This window comes from Carassius auratus, unplaced genomic scaffold, assembly GCF_003368295.1.
Source record: "Carassius auratus strain Wakin unplaced genomic scaffold, ASM336829v1 scaf_tig00005214, whole genome shotgun sequence".
Taxonomy (NCBI): Eukaryota; Metazoa; Chordata; class Actinopteri; order Cypriniformes; family Cyprinidae; genus Carassius; species Carassius auratus.
The window spans coordinates 1614253-1630191 of NW_020523638.1; the positions used below are offsets into that span (position 1 = coordinate 1614253).

At 38.4% G+C, this 15939-nt stretch overlaps 1 protein-coding gene across 5 annotated transcripts in view; it reads right to left on the reverse strand.

Annotated features, from left to right (window-relative positions):
• The window catches only part of LOC113070736 (IQ motif and SEC7 domain-containing protein 2-like), a 64401-nt gene extending 53683 nt beyond the window's left edge, over nucleotides 1–10718 (reverse strand). For 3 of the 5 annotated variants that reach the window (XM_026244153.1, XM_026244155.1, XM_026244154.1), the window contains exon 1: nucleotides 9066–10718. In XM_026244153.1, the coding sequence (XP_026099938.1) occupies nucleotides 9066–9511 (446 nt within the window). In that variant the 5' untranslated portion in view covers nucleotides 9512–10718. The remainder of the gene's footprint in view (nucleotides 1–9065) is intronic. The other 2 variants (XM_026244157.1, XM_026244158.1) reach the window with 1 other exon arrangement.
• Nucleotides 10719–15939: the final 5221 nt, after the last annotated feature.

Consider the following 15939-nt stretch of genomic DNA (forward strand, 5'->3'; position numbering starts at 1 on the left):
AGTCAAACTAAACCCATCCAGTAGCTCTGAACACACTCATCTCACACTGTTTGCACTACTGACATGAATGAACCCTCAAACTGTATGGCTTAATGAGAAGAGATGTGAAAACAGATAAAAATACCATATACTCATACACTGAAGGAGGAACCAAAGCCATTATAGGGAATATAATATAATAATTATAATAATATTCACCCGCCCTCAAGTCATTCCAAACCTGTAAGACCTTCAGAACAGAAATTAAGATATTCTGATGAAATCTGAGAGCTCTCTGACCCTGCATAGACACCAACACAACAAATGTTTTACGGCCCAGAAAGATAGTAAGGATATTTACTTAATGTAATGATCAATGTGCATTGTAGCTAAACTATGTGAGTGTAGAGAGAAAAAGAAAAGGCATAGATGGAGGAGAGATAAAGGAAGAAGGACAGTGGGGTAAAACAAAAAAAACGTGATTTCATTTTCTACTCAGTCATCACTTCAGCACACACATGGAAAGAGATGGAAGAGGAAAAAAGACAAAGCTATTCTTTGATGCTGTAATAACAAAAAGCCTTTTCCTGTCGGATAATACATAATTTTAATGATTAAACTGCCCACGCATATCCAATGTGTGTTTGTGTATATGTGTAAGAGGGACAGAGACAGGGAGGAGGAAACTATCATAAAAATAGCAAATTCCAAGACATAGACTCAAGGCTAAAAAGTACATCCTGTCAACTTGTCTTCCTTGGTGTATTGTTTCTGCTGGTGATTGTTAGCTCCATGCTAAGATCTTGCATAACTGACCTGCTGTGAGCGCACCCTTAGGAAACAGTAATGCAAAAATGAATATAAACCATAACTATGCAAATGTATGAAATGAAAACAGTGTTGGGTAATTAGGCTTATTTCATTTCACTAAGAGTTGGAAAATAACAATAAAGCAATGCCTTCAGCACTGATTATGAGGGCATGTTTCTATTGTTACTTAATTCGCACCTGTAAAACTCATTAACCTTAAATATTAAACGTGCATGACACTGTTCGTATTACATCATTAATGTTGTGTCACTTGCAATGTGTGTTATAACATTTATAATAGATTTTTGCCTGGTGGACAATAAAGGAGACATAAATGCATCGAAGTAGGGACCATATTTTGAACACTTCTCATGCCTCTACCTCCTTAGGGTAAACTGCTTATTTTGTTGTATTCATAAGTTATTTCCGAAATGCAAAAATATAAATCTTTCAGGTTAACAGCTTGATAGATAAAACAAAAGTCTTGTTTGCCCATCCTTGATAAGTCAATATAAATGAATGTTTAGCTAAATTTCATATCATTCACAGAAGAGTTACATAAATAAAGATCACAGCGGTAATTAACAGCCTTGGCTCATTGTAATTACACTTAGGTCACACTAATTAAACACTCTCATACTGCGTGTGTCAGATTTCCTGACAGGATCCCTGATGTACAGGTGAGTTAAACACACTTTTTCTTCCTTCTCTCATTCTTTCCATTTACTGCACAATGACTTCACATACTTTTGAGAAGTTGCCACATCCTGTGTGACATGATATTTTAAACAGCATTTTTCTAATTATTGAATAAATAATTATCATTCATGCATGAAACATGAAATATTTGTTCTGAAAATTCATTTGAGACAGTGTAGAACCATTTAAAATGAAACTGAAGAAAACAGTTGTTAAAAATGGTAAAAAGACACAGTGACAAGACACAAGATAAATCCATGGACACATCATAACTTCCCACATGCAGATTCAAGCTGAATTACATAGTACAAATGTGACTGTGGAAAATTGGTTGCCATTAATAGCACATGTGCAAGTAAAAAAAAAAAAAAAGCGATAATCGTTAAAGCTAGTGTTCATGTGGTAAATGAAATAATGTGAGCTTAAATGCAGAGTAAAACTAAATATCCACACCAGCTGTGATGAGTTACCTGTGGTGAAACCCTGCCTGAGACTAAATATAGGGCATTCTGGGATATTCACAAAATACACTTAGTAATGAATTCTTTATGGCTAAAAAATATTGTTGTCCATGTTTCCACTATCTGATCCTCAGAAATAAACTACACTGTAAAAAATTTCTTGTTGTTTTTACAAAAACTTTTTGGCAGCTGTGGTTGCCAGAATAATTTTGTAAAAATACAGAAAACTGTAAACACATTTACGTCAAAAACTGTTAATTTTACAATATAAAGCTGTAATTTACAAACAAGAAAATGTGAATATAAACCAGTAAATTCTACAACACACAAAATTAAATCTGTTTTGTACCTTGAAAATACTGACAACCACCATAATAATAAAGATGGTACTGTATAAGAGAAAGCCACATGAAGTATCAAAGCTCATCACAAGTAGCTTCACCACAAGCAGAAGTATATATTAACATATAGAAGGTGCACATTTATGGAAACACAAAACACCATCATGGTAACACACGTGATACTTAAATAATGCAAAAAACTTTCATTAAGCAACAGAAGATGTAACATAAAGCTCAAATGTACATAACTGATAACAAGAACTATTTAAAAACATGATTATTTAAACAAAATACTTTCAAACGTGGAGTGTCACGCAGGGAATTCTGGGAATATCAGTTTACAGTTTTAGACTGTAAATTATACATTGATTTGTTCTTTTTTTACTTCTAAAAGCTGTATAATTAACAGAATTTTACTGTAAATTTACATTACATGCTTTGTTAGATCTTTTACAGTTTTTCCCTGTATATAGTACGGGAACTTACTGTTAACCTATTATCAGTTTTTTTCCGTAGCGTTTTTACAAAATTTTACAGTTAAAATTACACTTATTTTTTACAGTGTAGCTGATTTGACTTATGCAAATTTAGTATCACTTGAAGTGGTAACACTTTATTTGATAGTGTTATTGTTACAAATTTCATGTGCAACCAACCCTAAATCAAACCCTAATTCTAACCTTAACCCAAGCCCAATAATACGTATATGTTGTTAATTAATATTACTTAGAACCCAAATGCATAATTACACTCTAATAAGGATACATTAAAATAAAGTATAACTTTTTATATATATAATTTGTTATGATTGGCTTAGCTCTGCAAACCGGAGTAATTCACAGCGTAGTTCATCAAGGTGGTTTGTTGCTGAATAATGAACAGACTTTAGGAGGTTACACTGAATAGGAACTTGGCATTAAGAACTGGCAGTAAACGTGAGATAATCAGCTATTTATACACCTGAAGTACCGTGAACATAATTATGTGAATATGCTCTCTCTGTAGAGAATCAATTTAACGTGTGATCATGCGACCTGGGTGCTATATATATATATATATATATATATATAAAACACAAATGAATTAAATAACTAAATTATGATGTAAAAAAAAAAATTAACGTTAACTAGATTCGCTGCAACTAGAAGCTGTCATTCTGTGTTCAATAGCAAATTTGTGTCATGTCAACATTTCCCAGCGCACTGAACAACACTACGTACAGGGAAGCATTACCCAGAGTGCCATACTGCATGCTTTAAAATGGATTGTAACATGGCTCTTAAAGTTCAAACAACTTCAACATGACCCTGACCTTGTTTTATGCTGACATTTGAAGTGCAGCCAATGATTAAGGGATCATTTCCATTATTTATAAAATGTCTGGCTTTGCACCAACAGGTCCAACTCTCCACATAAACATGCAAAGCAACTAGAAATGTTTAAAATGACAAAAAAATAAATAAATAAAATAAATAAGTAAATCTTACTGGAACACAAAAACAAGCAAAAATTTACTTTTCCTGTATAGTGAAAGCATCTGCAAAATGCATGAATGTAAATGTAATCAAATAAAACTATGACTTATAAGAACCGAGTAGTTTACTTGATCTTAATTACATTAATTATATTTACCATATTTTGGAATTTTAAATACGTGTCAGGTTTGGTTTTACACTTGTTTGTCCAGGTGAAGGTCAAAGTAATGCAAACAATCATATTTAACAGAATCGTTCTATGCTTTCAAACTCATTAAATGTTTGTTCATACAGAACATGCAAATTTTACAATAAATGCTAAATATATTGTTTCTATAAACATAGCATCTTTAAAACAATAGTTTTGTATTTATCCATTGCCTTCTGATTGTCCTTGTAGTTCTCTCCTTCATTAAAGTGGTAAAGAACACAGTCTTATACCTTTTTATTTTTGAATGTTTTTCAAATACATTTTTCCTTCAAATCAATGTTTGAAATGTTATGATTCACCTCATAGCAGCTTGGTTTGGTTCATGTCTTATAACTCTTTAAAAAAGATGTTTTTAATCCCTATATGAAAAGTGAACAGGAAAATTACTTTGGAACCAATGCAGATTAAAAAGTTAACTCTTCGGTGCAAAACTTTCTAGACTTTCTGGAAAATTCTGGTTGATAAATAATAATGAAAACAAAATGTATTTTCACGTGATCTAACTGCAAATGCTCAAGGCTATTCCAAAGGACACAAAGAGCAGAGGTCAGCTGTAGTAGAGCTGCAGACGGCTGGCACACAGTCTGAGCCATCAGAAACACAACATGGGTCAATAATTAATACCTGCTGGAAAACCCTGACCTAATGCCATATAATCAACAGACACATACAGAGAGACAGACGACAATGGAACGACGGAGAGATTATCAAATACAGCATTTACTGTTAGACTACATGGAGATGAGTGCGCTAAAATGGAGGAGTGCGGAGAGTGAGAGAGAAAGACCTTCTCTCAGCATGTTTGAGTCTAAAAGAGAAACGGTGGAACACACACACTGATTCTCCATCTGTTGGCCACAGAGAGGGTGGAGAGGGCAGCACACATGAAGAGAGAGAGACATCTAAAAACATGAGGAGAGAGTGTTTAAAAAAAGCTCCTAATTCATAAATGGATAGACCAAATCAAAAGAACTAGAGTGGGAGAAAAGAGCAAGGAAATGGGGGAAAGCGGAGAGAATATATGAATAAAGAATGACCTCTGACCTAAAGCAGTGAAAAGAGGATGCTGGGATTGTGAGAGATGAGTGTAAAAAGGGGATGAGACAAGATTCAGAGAGCAGAATGATGTCAGGAATAACAGGCTTCATGCTTTAGGACAGAAAATGAAGACTCCTTAATGGCAGAAATGGCTCTTAAAAATTGAATGAATGCTTTAAAGAGACAGTTCACACAAAAGGGAATATTATTTCATACCTGTATAACCTTCTTCTCAGGAAAACTGTTTCTTTTTATAATGGAAGGGACCAAAAACTGAGGCTTTTAAGCTCCAAAAAAAGCATAAAAGTGTCATAAAAGTAGATCTTGATATGACGTGTGCACCATATTTCAGGAACAGGTTGCCAGGAGTTAACAGCACTGATGATTATTTGAATAAATTACTGAAATGTCATTCTGTTTGTCACAAAAATCTATCTTTAGAAGACTTGAAAAATAATGCCCAAATCAAATGGACCACTTTTGTTTATTTTATTTTATTTTATTTATTTTTATTTTATTTTTTGCTTTTGCAGCCTTTGCAAACTCAAATGCTTTAGTTCATTATAGTTGTATGTAAAAAAAGAGTGACCAGTACAATTCTTCAAAATTTCTCCCGTTATGCTCCACAGTAAGAGGGAGATATGAATGATATACATAATAGTTAAGGGATGAAACAACTACAGGATGATAAATCATGATGAAATTCCCCATAGTTAGTACTATCGTTTTATATTTCTATCGTCAATAAAACTGTATGCTACATTTAATGCTATTTAATAAAGAAGTATTTTTATTAGTATTTATGGCTTTGTCCACTGAGTTTACAGGAATCAGCTCTAATTCTGCTGTTTGCTGAATTGGCATGCCCTGCTGTACATTTTGACCAGTTGATGAAAAACAAGTGGATAAAATACATATAATAATTTATTAATCAATCATCATGTTATATTTAAAACTTAACCTTTTTTTATTTAAAGGCTGAAATGTGAGGTTTACCATTGTATGAAACTTTTTCAAAGCTTTATTTGAACATTTCATTCATACATGTTATTAGATAAACTGTTGTCAGTCATGTTGTCATTTTAAAAATCTGGTTATGATTGGTGATGTTATTGTTTTAATGTTTATGCAAACAAGAAGTAATTTTATTTGTTGTTTATTGATTTAAATATAAAACTTGGAGAAACAATTTATGTCTTAGTAATTTTTGTAATCTCCCAGCACATTTTAACAATACCGTATTAATACTAAAGCCATTTCATCGCTATTATCAATTATAGTTAAATAACAAAAAAAGCTTCCAATCAACCCCTTAAATTGCTCTCTGTGGTGCTTTCTAAACATGTGTTGATGAAAACACACTGAAATCGATAAAGGCACATTACACCTTAATCTGTATATGTTTTTTTGTTTGTTTGTTTGTTTTACAATATTGTGCCATAGCATCTTAAATTGTAGGAAACCTTCAGCCAGCACAGCCATTATAACAGGTTTAAAAGTGCCAATGAGGTCATAAATCTGAGGTCATTGTGGTAAACAATGGAGCACAAGCATAATTAAAATCATAGTGAAGGAGCTAATTAGAGGATCTCAAATAAATGTAGACAAATATGGAAGCGTTTCATTTGCTGCCTCCGCTGTGATCACTGTAGTACTGGAACAAACTGCTCAGCCAATCAGCACAGTCTCACACCCACATAAATAACTCATATGTGTTCCTTACTAATGACTAACAGCCCCATGGGAGGAGGTGAAGAGGAGGAAGAGGACGCAGGGAGAGAGAGAGAGAGTCGCTGAATACCATTCGCCTGTAATACCAAACAAATGAATTCCCCAACTGCAGATTAACAAATCCTTCTTGGATTTCAAAAAGTAAGAATAAATACAGGTATGCCTTTACTGATCTTAAATTAACACACAAAATGGGATGAAAGTGTAGTGTAGAAATCCACCAAATAATAAGTAGGCCTACTGATTACATTTATTACAGCCCATTAAGCATTAGCATTAACTTCTGGTGTTGTGTGATTTGTGAAATTTTCTTTTGAACTGTAAAAAATATTTTTCCAAGTTGTAATAACTACTTCAATAACACATATTACATTAGAAAAAATGACATTTTAGACTCTCTTCTTAAAAATTTCACATTTTATTCAAATGTGATACTTGTTGTATCTTATATAATTAATTTTTGAAATTTCCTAGGCAATTTCAAAAACATCAGTAATTAAAAACAAATTGTACAACTTTAAATGTGTTTTTCTATAAAAAAGAAAAGCTGAAAGCCTCACAGGGACTTCTGGGAATGATTTTGAGTTTATGAAACAAATTAATCAGTGAATTGTTTTTGTAAACTGTCACAAACTGTTCAAAATTTCATTTTCAATACAAGAAGCTGAACCATCAGACAAAGATCAGCAAATATGACAAAAAATATATTTCAGAGTCAATCAATTCTGGTATTTCATCTTATGACATCTATCAAACTATGTCAAAAGTTTGATGTATACAGTGAGCTGTAAAATTCTTGCTGGAAAAAAAGTTTATTTTCAGTGCAACCCTATAGAAATGCTTAGAAATGGCATTAGATGTGTATTATAGTGCCAAATCTGAACTTTGAACATCACACTGAATGCTTGTGAGAAACACTAAACCTGTGTTCCCCCAATCTGCCTGGTTTTATTTAGCCTGTTTCTGAACACAATGATTCAACATTGTGAAAGGAGAGTGATGGATGGTTCTAGTAAATAATTTCAGACAAGCAAGGATGAACGAGGCAGAAGATGAACAGATCTGAGAGCTCTCGAGACACTTGAGCACAGAATACAGGGGTTGTGCAGCTGCCGGTGATGAGCGGGCAAACATAATTATACGAGTTGGGTAGTGGGTTGAGCTCAATGAGACAGAGAGAGGAAGAAACACGCTGAGTATGACGCTCTGTAGCTGCTGCTGTTGTTGACGTCTGGATCACCCAAGGATGCAGAAAAAACATCTGCAGAATAGTTAACCTTTCACCCACCAACAACAAACTCCATGTGTTTGCTTATTTAGAGATGGAAAACAAGGAAGCATAAAGCTAGAGAAATAAGCAAACAAAATGAGAGGAGTGGGTATTTCAATTGAATTCCAGAGAACCCAAAAGTGTTTCAGCAAAACATTAACGTGGTTTGGGCTTTTGTCAAGTACATAACATACATCGTCCTTCGCACAAAAATGTAGGTCTCTCTTCTTTCTGAAGGGGTTTACAATGTGCTATTCAAACTGCATCCATACACCCAAAATACCCCCCCCCCACACACACACAAAAAAAACGCCTAGAAGACATGCATTTTGAATGCAATCCAAGTCTCATATTCACAAATGTCAAGTTTTCCCAGATTAAGTCTTAATATATTTTTTATTAAGATTTTTCTGTTTCATCATAGGTCTATAAATCTTGTCAAAGGGGAATTCAATATTATGATTTTTTTCTATTTTTATTAGGTCACAATTTCATCAAAAACTTTTTCTAAACATTTTTAAATGTTTTTTTTTCAGTGCTTGTTTAATAAAAAATGTCTCTAAGGTCTCCTGTAGTAAATCAACAGGCAACTGACTAAGGAAACAATATGATATAATATTTGACCCTGGATCACAAACCAGTGTTAAGTCTCTGGGGTATATTTTATTGATAAATAATAAATAATAAACTATAGATTTTTTTGCACCATCAGATTCCAGATTTTCAAATAGTTGTATCTCGCCACTTAAGACTAAGTTTTTGTGTTCCAGAGTCACATATAATACTCCTAGAAAAAAGGTCAAGGTTGAAATTTCTGGAATCCAAGTCAAGTTTCAAGTAAGGTCTGAAATTCTCAAATCAACTTAAATGCGACTCTCTGACTTCAGTTGTCAACTGTGCCACACAGTCTTTTGTTGACAAGTCTTGGTAATTCACATCAGCCCTCAATCTAAGCCTCTCCTCACACCACAAATACAGCACCAAAGGCCCAAACATCCAATAACCTGGATCCACCATGATGAGGTTCAACTAAAAGAACGAGACACTTACTGTTTCCGTAGAGTGGAGGTGTTGTTGGTCCCAGAGCTGTCGTTTCGCTCCAGTCGGCCTCTCTCTTTCTCCACAGGGGCGGACCCACATGACAGGCCCCGGGTCAGTCTGGTGTGGGTCCGTCGAGCTGGACCGGGCACTGTGGATGAGGGTATATTACTGCTGCTGTTCTGATGGACCCCTCCAGCACTGTGGTTTGGTAGAGATGAAGGCTGGCTGGGCTTAGAGCTCTGGATGTAGTTGTGGTTCTGCTTCGAGTTCTCTGTTCCCGGGCTCCGGTCCTGCCGCAGGTCCTGGTTCTCCTGGTTGACCCGTTCTAGCTGTGTTTGGAGCTCCTCGATGCGTTTACGCTGCGTCTCTAGAAGTTTGGCCTGGTTCTCAATGATGTTATTGAGCTCCAGTAGATACTCCACAGCCCGGTTTGGGCTGTCTGGGTTGGACTCCATAATTTGGGCCTACCCTCCCCCCCACCTGATAAGGTCAGTGGGGGGGAGATAAAACAAAAGAGCCTGAAGGTTGAAATTTGATAGAAAAGTCTTTTATCCTATATATTGCAACTTGAGTCTCAACAATTGAAAAACACCAGCAAAGAACATGTAGAGCACCAATTGTGTCGACTGCGTCTTAATGTTCATCCATGAATACTTCAAATGTAAAAAAATACGCCGGTAACCACCGCTCTCAGCAAATGAGTTCAAAGGTCAATCATTTGCATCCTCTCAGCTGCAAAGATTGTACTTCAACAAGTTAGTGAAAAAAGGTGATACATAAAGAAGAAAAAAGACAGTTCTGAGTGTCGGCTGATAGCTTTTCCAGACAAAAAGATCAATCTGAGTCCATATGACGACATGAAATCATAAGTGATGTAAATAAATGCCTATATTACAGTCAGAGGAAATAACATCTATAGATCATCTCTAGTGTTTCATTATCGAATCCAGTCATCTGGAGATCTGCTGTGCTACACATAACTCACACATACTGAGACAGCACAGAGGAACATGAGAGAAGGTCTGATATACATCTAATCCCTGAAATCCAAGATATGTACAGCTTGAGATAGACAACATGCTGTCAAAATAAAGTGAAGAAAGGGCTTTCTTCGTTAACAGAAAAGTGAATTTCTGTTCAACTGGACCACAAATGTAATTTCCAACATCTCAATACGGTAAACTGCCTTCATTCAGACAGCAGAAGAGGAATTCGAGACTGAAACATTCAAAGTCTGTGACACACTTGCTCAGTATAGTGTCAGTAAAATATATATTCAAAATGAAATGAATACATGGCTCCATGTGTTAAAAATCCTACTTACACCTCTCTTTAGCGGCGTTTCTTTTCCTCAACCCATTTTCATGGGTAGCTTTCAGTTAATCTCGAGATCAAGATTGGCTCGTCTTGTTTGTTTAATTCAGCCTCGTCGAGTTTAAGACTCAGGGCATGTGTCTTCTCTCAGCAGACTTCTCCCAGAGGTCAGTCTTCGAGCTGGACCAGGATACACCTGCTGTAAAGTTCGCGCTGCTCTGTGCTGCTGCTGGTTTTGGAGATGATCTCGCGCTCGTTCAGGTTCGTGAGCGCGTGCTTCTCCTGACAGATCCGACAGCAACTGCAGGAGAGAAGCGTTAAACTAGTCTTTCCTGCGCTCGTCACACAGCCAGCCCACGCAAGATCTTTACAGCACGAGAGAGAGAGAGAGACTTCAACAAACGAAGCACAAACCTATTACATATGGAAATGATTTCAGTAGCCTTACAACAATTACCATGGTTACAGTATCTCTGGTTAAATACCATATTTACAACTGTTACTGTCAAATAATTAATATTAGGAAACTGATTTTATATTATTTTTAATTAAACAAAATCAATTTCCTGTTGGGAAACCCAGTACATACTGGTAGCTGATATTGTTTATTTATGTATTTATGTATTTTTATTTTTTACACCATAATAGCTAGTTTCTGGCTGGTCTGAGATGGTCATTAGCCTCTATCTCCCAAAAACAGTTTCTCCACATCAACTAACCCATGCTCTTAAACAAAGCTATACCATCTTAAACTGGATTTTTTTTTAGCAAGAACTCAAATAATAATAATAATAATAATAACAATTGTAGTAACTATGGAAAATGTAAAATATTATAAACCACAAAAATGGAAAACTTAATTTTTTGCTGCCTTCATTTTATGTAAAAAGTGATGCCACAACATGCAGAAATGAGTTAATTTCACCTTTCACAGACCATTTAGAATCTAATCATGAAGCAAATTTAGTTAAAAATGATGAGAACTGTAATAATCATGGTAGCGTTGTATGATATAATTAATTAAAATAGTATTAATACAGTATTAAATGGGAAAAAAATATTTAATTACAAAACTGACATTAAAAATAATATAATATAAATGTATTATTTATTCTAAAATTATATAATAATAATACACAAAATAATTATTACAATTATCAGCAGTAATATTATTAGTAGTTGTTGTTTTTGGTTCTCAAATACTTAATCTCTAATACTAAAGTAAAATTAATAGTTATAACCATACTGTTTTTTCTATATTCTTGATACAAAGTACTGCTTTGCTGTCATCTACTGCTCAGGATAGGAATTACATCTGCACGTAGCACTGCGCGCACACACACACACACACACACAAACACCCCACCACCACCACACTGTCACGGTTTTACGCTGCCTGAAGGAATACGGAGTCGAGGATAAACGGAATAAGGCTTTTAATATATCCAACACAGGGGATATCCAACATGGAGCACAGAGGTAGACACACGTAAGTAGCAAGTGCAAACGGTAATGGTAATGGTAATGAAGACCCGACAAAACAGAACTGAAAGGACAAGGCTTAAGTACAAAGGATAATTGGGGAAACACAGGTGGATGGAATCATTAAATTGACAGGGACATGGAACACATGAGGAATAGAATGGACACACCTGGGAACTAATCAACCAAAGACGGAAACTGGGTCACGGGCAAAAACACATTAAATGAGTCCAGGTGTGTGACAGTACTCCCCCCTCCCGGTAGGTGCGTCCTCGCACCGTAGAAACAACAGGGGGAGGCGTAGGTGGGAACTTGGGAGGAGGTTCCGGTGGAGGACGGACTTCCAGGAGGGGGCCAGCAGACAGGGACCACAGAAGGAGGAGCCAAGGAGGAGACGACGGAGGAAGGAGCCAGGGAGGAGACAGGAGCAGGAAGAGCCAGATGGTCCACCAGAGACCAGCCAGGACGGAGATCCAAGGTGGAGTCGACGGCGGGAGGAGCCATGGTGAAGGAAGGGTCGACGACACCAGGGAGCCGACAGGCGGAGACTGCACCGGTGGGTGAGGAGCCCAAGATGGAGCAGCACAGCCGCAGAGCCAGGGTGACGACGAGGTTCCGGAGGGCCTAGGTGGAGCAGAAGGCTCAGGCGACCAAGGCGGAGGCGGGGTCCTGGCAGACCGCTGTGGAGCCGGAGCGACCGAGGATGGAGGTGGAACCGGAGGGAAGGAGGAGCCTGACAGAGCCGGAGGGATGGAGTGACGAGGTGGAACCAGAGGAGAGGAGTCCCGAGGTGGCGGATGGTCGACGACTGACCAAGGTGGAGCCGGAGGGACGAGGGAGCCCGGCGGAGCAGGTGGGATGACAGGCCACGGTGGAGACGAGGGAGCTAAGAGCCAAGGCGGAGCCGCTGGGTCGAAGGACCGAGGAGGAGTCCAGGGCTCGGAGGCTGGAGGCGGAGACAGGGCCTTAACACGCCAAGGCGGAGCTGGAGACTGGCAGTCCAGCGGCGAACCACCGCGCCCCGATGGCGCGGACTGAGGGTGAGCTGCGGGACTGACTGGCACCAGCAGGGATGGCGAGGAACTGGCTGGTCTAGGAGGAGGAGAGAGGAGAAGGATGGGAGGAAGGACAGGAGGATCAGGACTGGACGGAACCAGCGAAAGAGGAGTAGAGGGACCAGCAGGTTTGGGAGGAGGCGGGAGAGGGAGGCTGGGAGAGAATACAGGAGACACAGAAGAGTCAGGGCTGGGCGGAACCAGCGGAGACACAGAAAATTCAGAGCTGGGCGGAACCAGCGGAGACACAGAAGATTCAGAGCTGGGCGGAACCAGCGGAGACACAGAAGATTCAGGGCTGGGCGGAACCAGCGGAGACACAGAAAATTCAGAGCTGGGCGGAACCAGCGGAGACACAGAAGATTCAGGGCTGGGCGGAACCAGCGGAGACACAGAAAATTCAGAGCTGGGCGGAACCAGCGGAGACACAGAAGATTCAGAGCTGGGCGGAACCAGCGGAGACACAGAAGATTCAGAGCTTGCTCCATATGACCTTCAGAGACTGTATACAGCTCACCCTCAGTCGCAGGAGTGTGGGCAGGGCTTTCCTCCACGCCCTCGATCTCCACGAGGACTCCCACGATGCACGGTGTTGCCGGCTCACACACCTGGTCAGTCGCGCTCTCGAGATCCTGTTCCCTGTCAATGGATGGCTCGGGCTCTGCGGCTGCGGTGGGCTCTGGCTCCGTGTAGCGAGATGGTGGCTGGCTGGTCTCTGGGTCGGGAGTGGGGCTGGCGAGGTCCTCTATGGGGCAGACGGTGAGAGATGAGCCATTTCTCGCCAGAGTCCACTCCACGTATGCGGCGAAATTCTCTCGAGGACCATCTTCGGACGACAACGCTCTGCATTTGGAGTTCAGGCTGGTGTTGTAGAAGGTGCAGAGCGCGCCGTCCGGGTAGCTGGTGGCATTAGCTAATAAGAGAAACCATCTGGTGTGGTCCTCGAGAGAGCGTCCTTCCTGCTTCAGCAGAAGGATGAGGAATTCGGGACGATAGAGGGGATCCATAGAAACACAACAAAACAAAAAGACTGAGAAAAAACGAAAGCAAAACGGAGGGAAAGACGCAGTTTTCTACTTTCTCCTTTGAGGTCGGGTCTTCTGTCACGGTTTTACGCTGCCTGAAGGAATACGGAGTCGAGGATAAACGGAATAAGGCTTTTAATATATCCAACACAGGGGATATCCAACATGGAGCACAGAGGTAGACACACGTAAGTAGCAAGTGCAAACGGTAATGGTAATGGTAATGAAGACCCGACAAAACAGAACTGAAAGGACAAGGCTTAAGTACAAAGGATAATTGGGGAAACACAGGTGGATGGAATCATTAAATTGACAGGGACATGGAACACATGAGGAATAGAATGGACACACCTGGGAACTAATCAACCAAACACGGAAAGACGGAAACTGGGTCACGGGCAAAAACACATTAAATGAGTCCAGGTGTGTGACACACACACACAAGGCAAGCAAAAAAAAATTCACTCCAGGCCACAACTGATCTCAGGTAGATACAGTATATTAATCTTTATTATAACTCTTTTGTTACCTGCATCTGGGTTACAATGGATTATAACAATATAATAATAATAGAAACATAATCTTATAATTTTAATATATTTATATTTGTATCTATTTACAGTTGGTACATATGACCATAGACATTAGTATGGACATAAAGACAGTGTGAGACTCTAAAATGGACCCATCAGATTGAACATGTAATAAATATAGAGGCATGGGACTCATTAGTGAAAGCTTATATGGCATTGGCTCACTCTGAATATCATGATGATTAAAGATGTGTGGGCCACCAACAGCAGACCAACTGATCCCAGACCTGCTGGGGCTGCACAGATTAAACTGCTGTCTCAATTAAAATGGCAACATCTTATGCATAGTTTAAATGTGCGTATGTTCTGGTAGAGAGTATGACACACAGAATGGACAATTGTCAGTGGTCTTTTGATTTGATGACAGATTAAGAACTTGATAAATAAATCAAGGAAAACAACAGGTAAACAGTAGGCACAGTTCTTATGTTAAATGATAAAATATCATCAGTATTTCTACAGTTAACAAGAGGATAATACAGTCAACCTCTCTCTCAGATTTAGTAGCAAGCTTTCATCAATAAAGATAAAGACCCTGGGTGCATGAAACTAAAGAGGTTTTGCAGGTTGGCACAACTCCTCTCAATATTATATTTTCTGTACAAACATTCAGTCCTTTTTCGTTGATGATCAAACTTGCCACGAGTAAAGAGAATCATTTCATAAAGCTTAACTGTTCTTTCTATCAATTACACTTCATGTTTCATAGTGAAGTCTCATTTAATTTATCACAGATACTTCATCTGAAATTCATATATACTGTTTTATCTCTTTGCAGAAGTTGGATTGACAGTTCATCTTTGTATTTATGTTAATCACACTTTTATAACTGTGAGAAATGTGTCATGGGTCAGTATATTATATTCCATTTAAATGGCATACTAACATGTCAAAAAGAAAACCTTTAAAAATATGGATCATGTGACATTTAATTTTGAACTTAATGGAGATTTCTGAGGTCACAGAGGTCAAGGTCAGCAGACAGAAGGAGTCTTCTGTTACCAAGGCAACAGTAAGGGTCACACTGAGGGTGAATAGAGGCGTACTCAAAAAAGAAAAAAAGTTTACAGTTTTTATATCTGATCCCTGAGATATCGAAAAATAGGGTCACACTATGGGAATCATTTATGAACAAATGCATAAAATTAAAACATTAATATAACGGTTTCAGGAGGAACTATATCTCCCCTGGACACTTTAAGTTTACATAATGTACACACTTCATTCACAAGGATGCTACACAATCATCCCTAGAAGGCTGTTTAGCAGAGAACGGACATATAATAGAAATATGTCCTGTATGTGGTGTTTGCCTGTGCAAAACTCACCACCATGATGCTACATTGCTGTGGATGGTTGCAATGGTGTTTTATGTGTTTCTAAGCATGTTCTGGATGGTTGTGCATCAAACTAC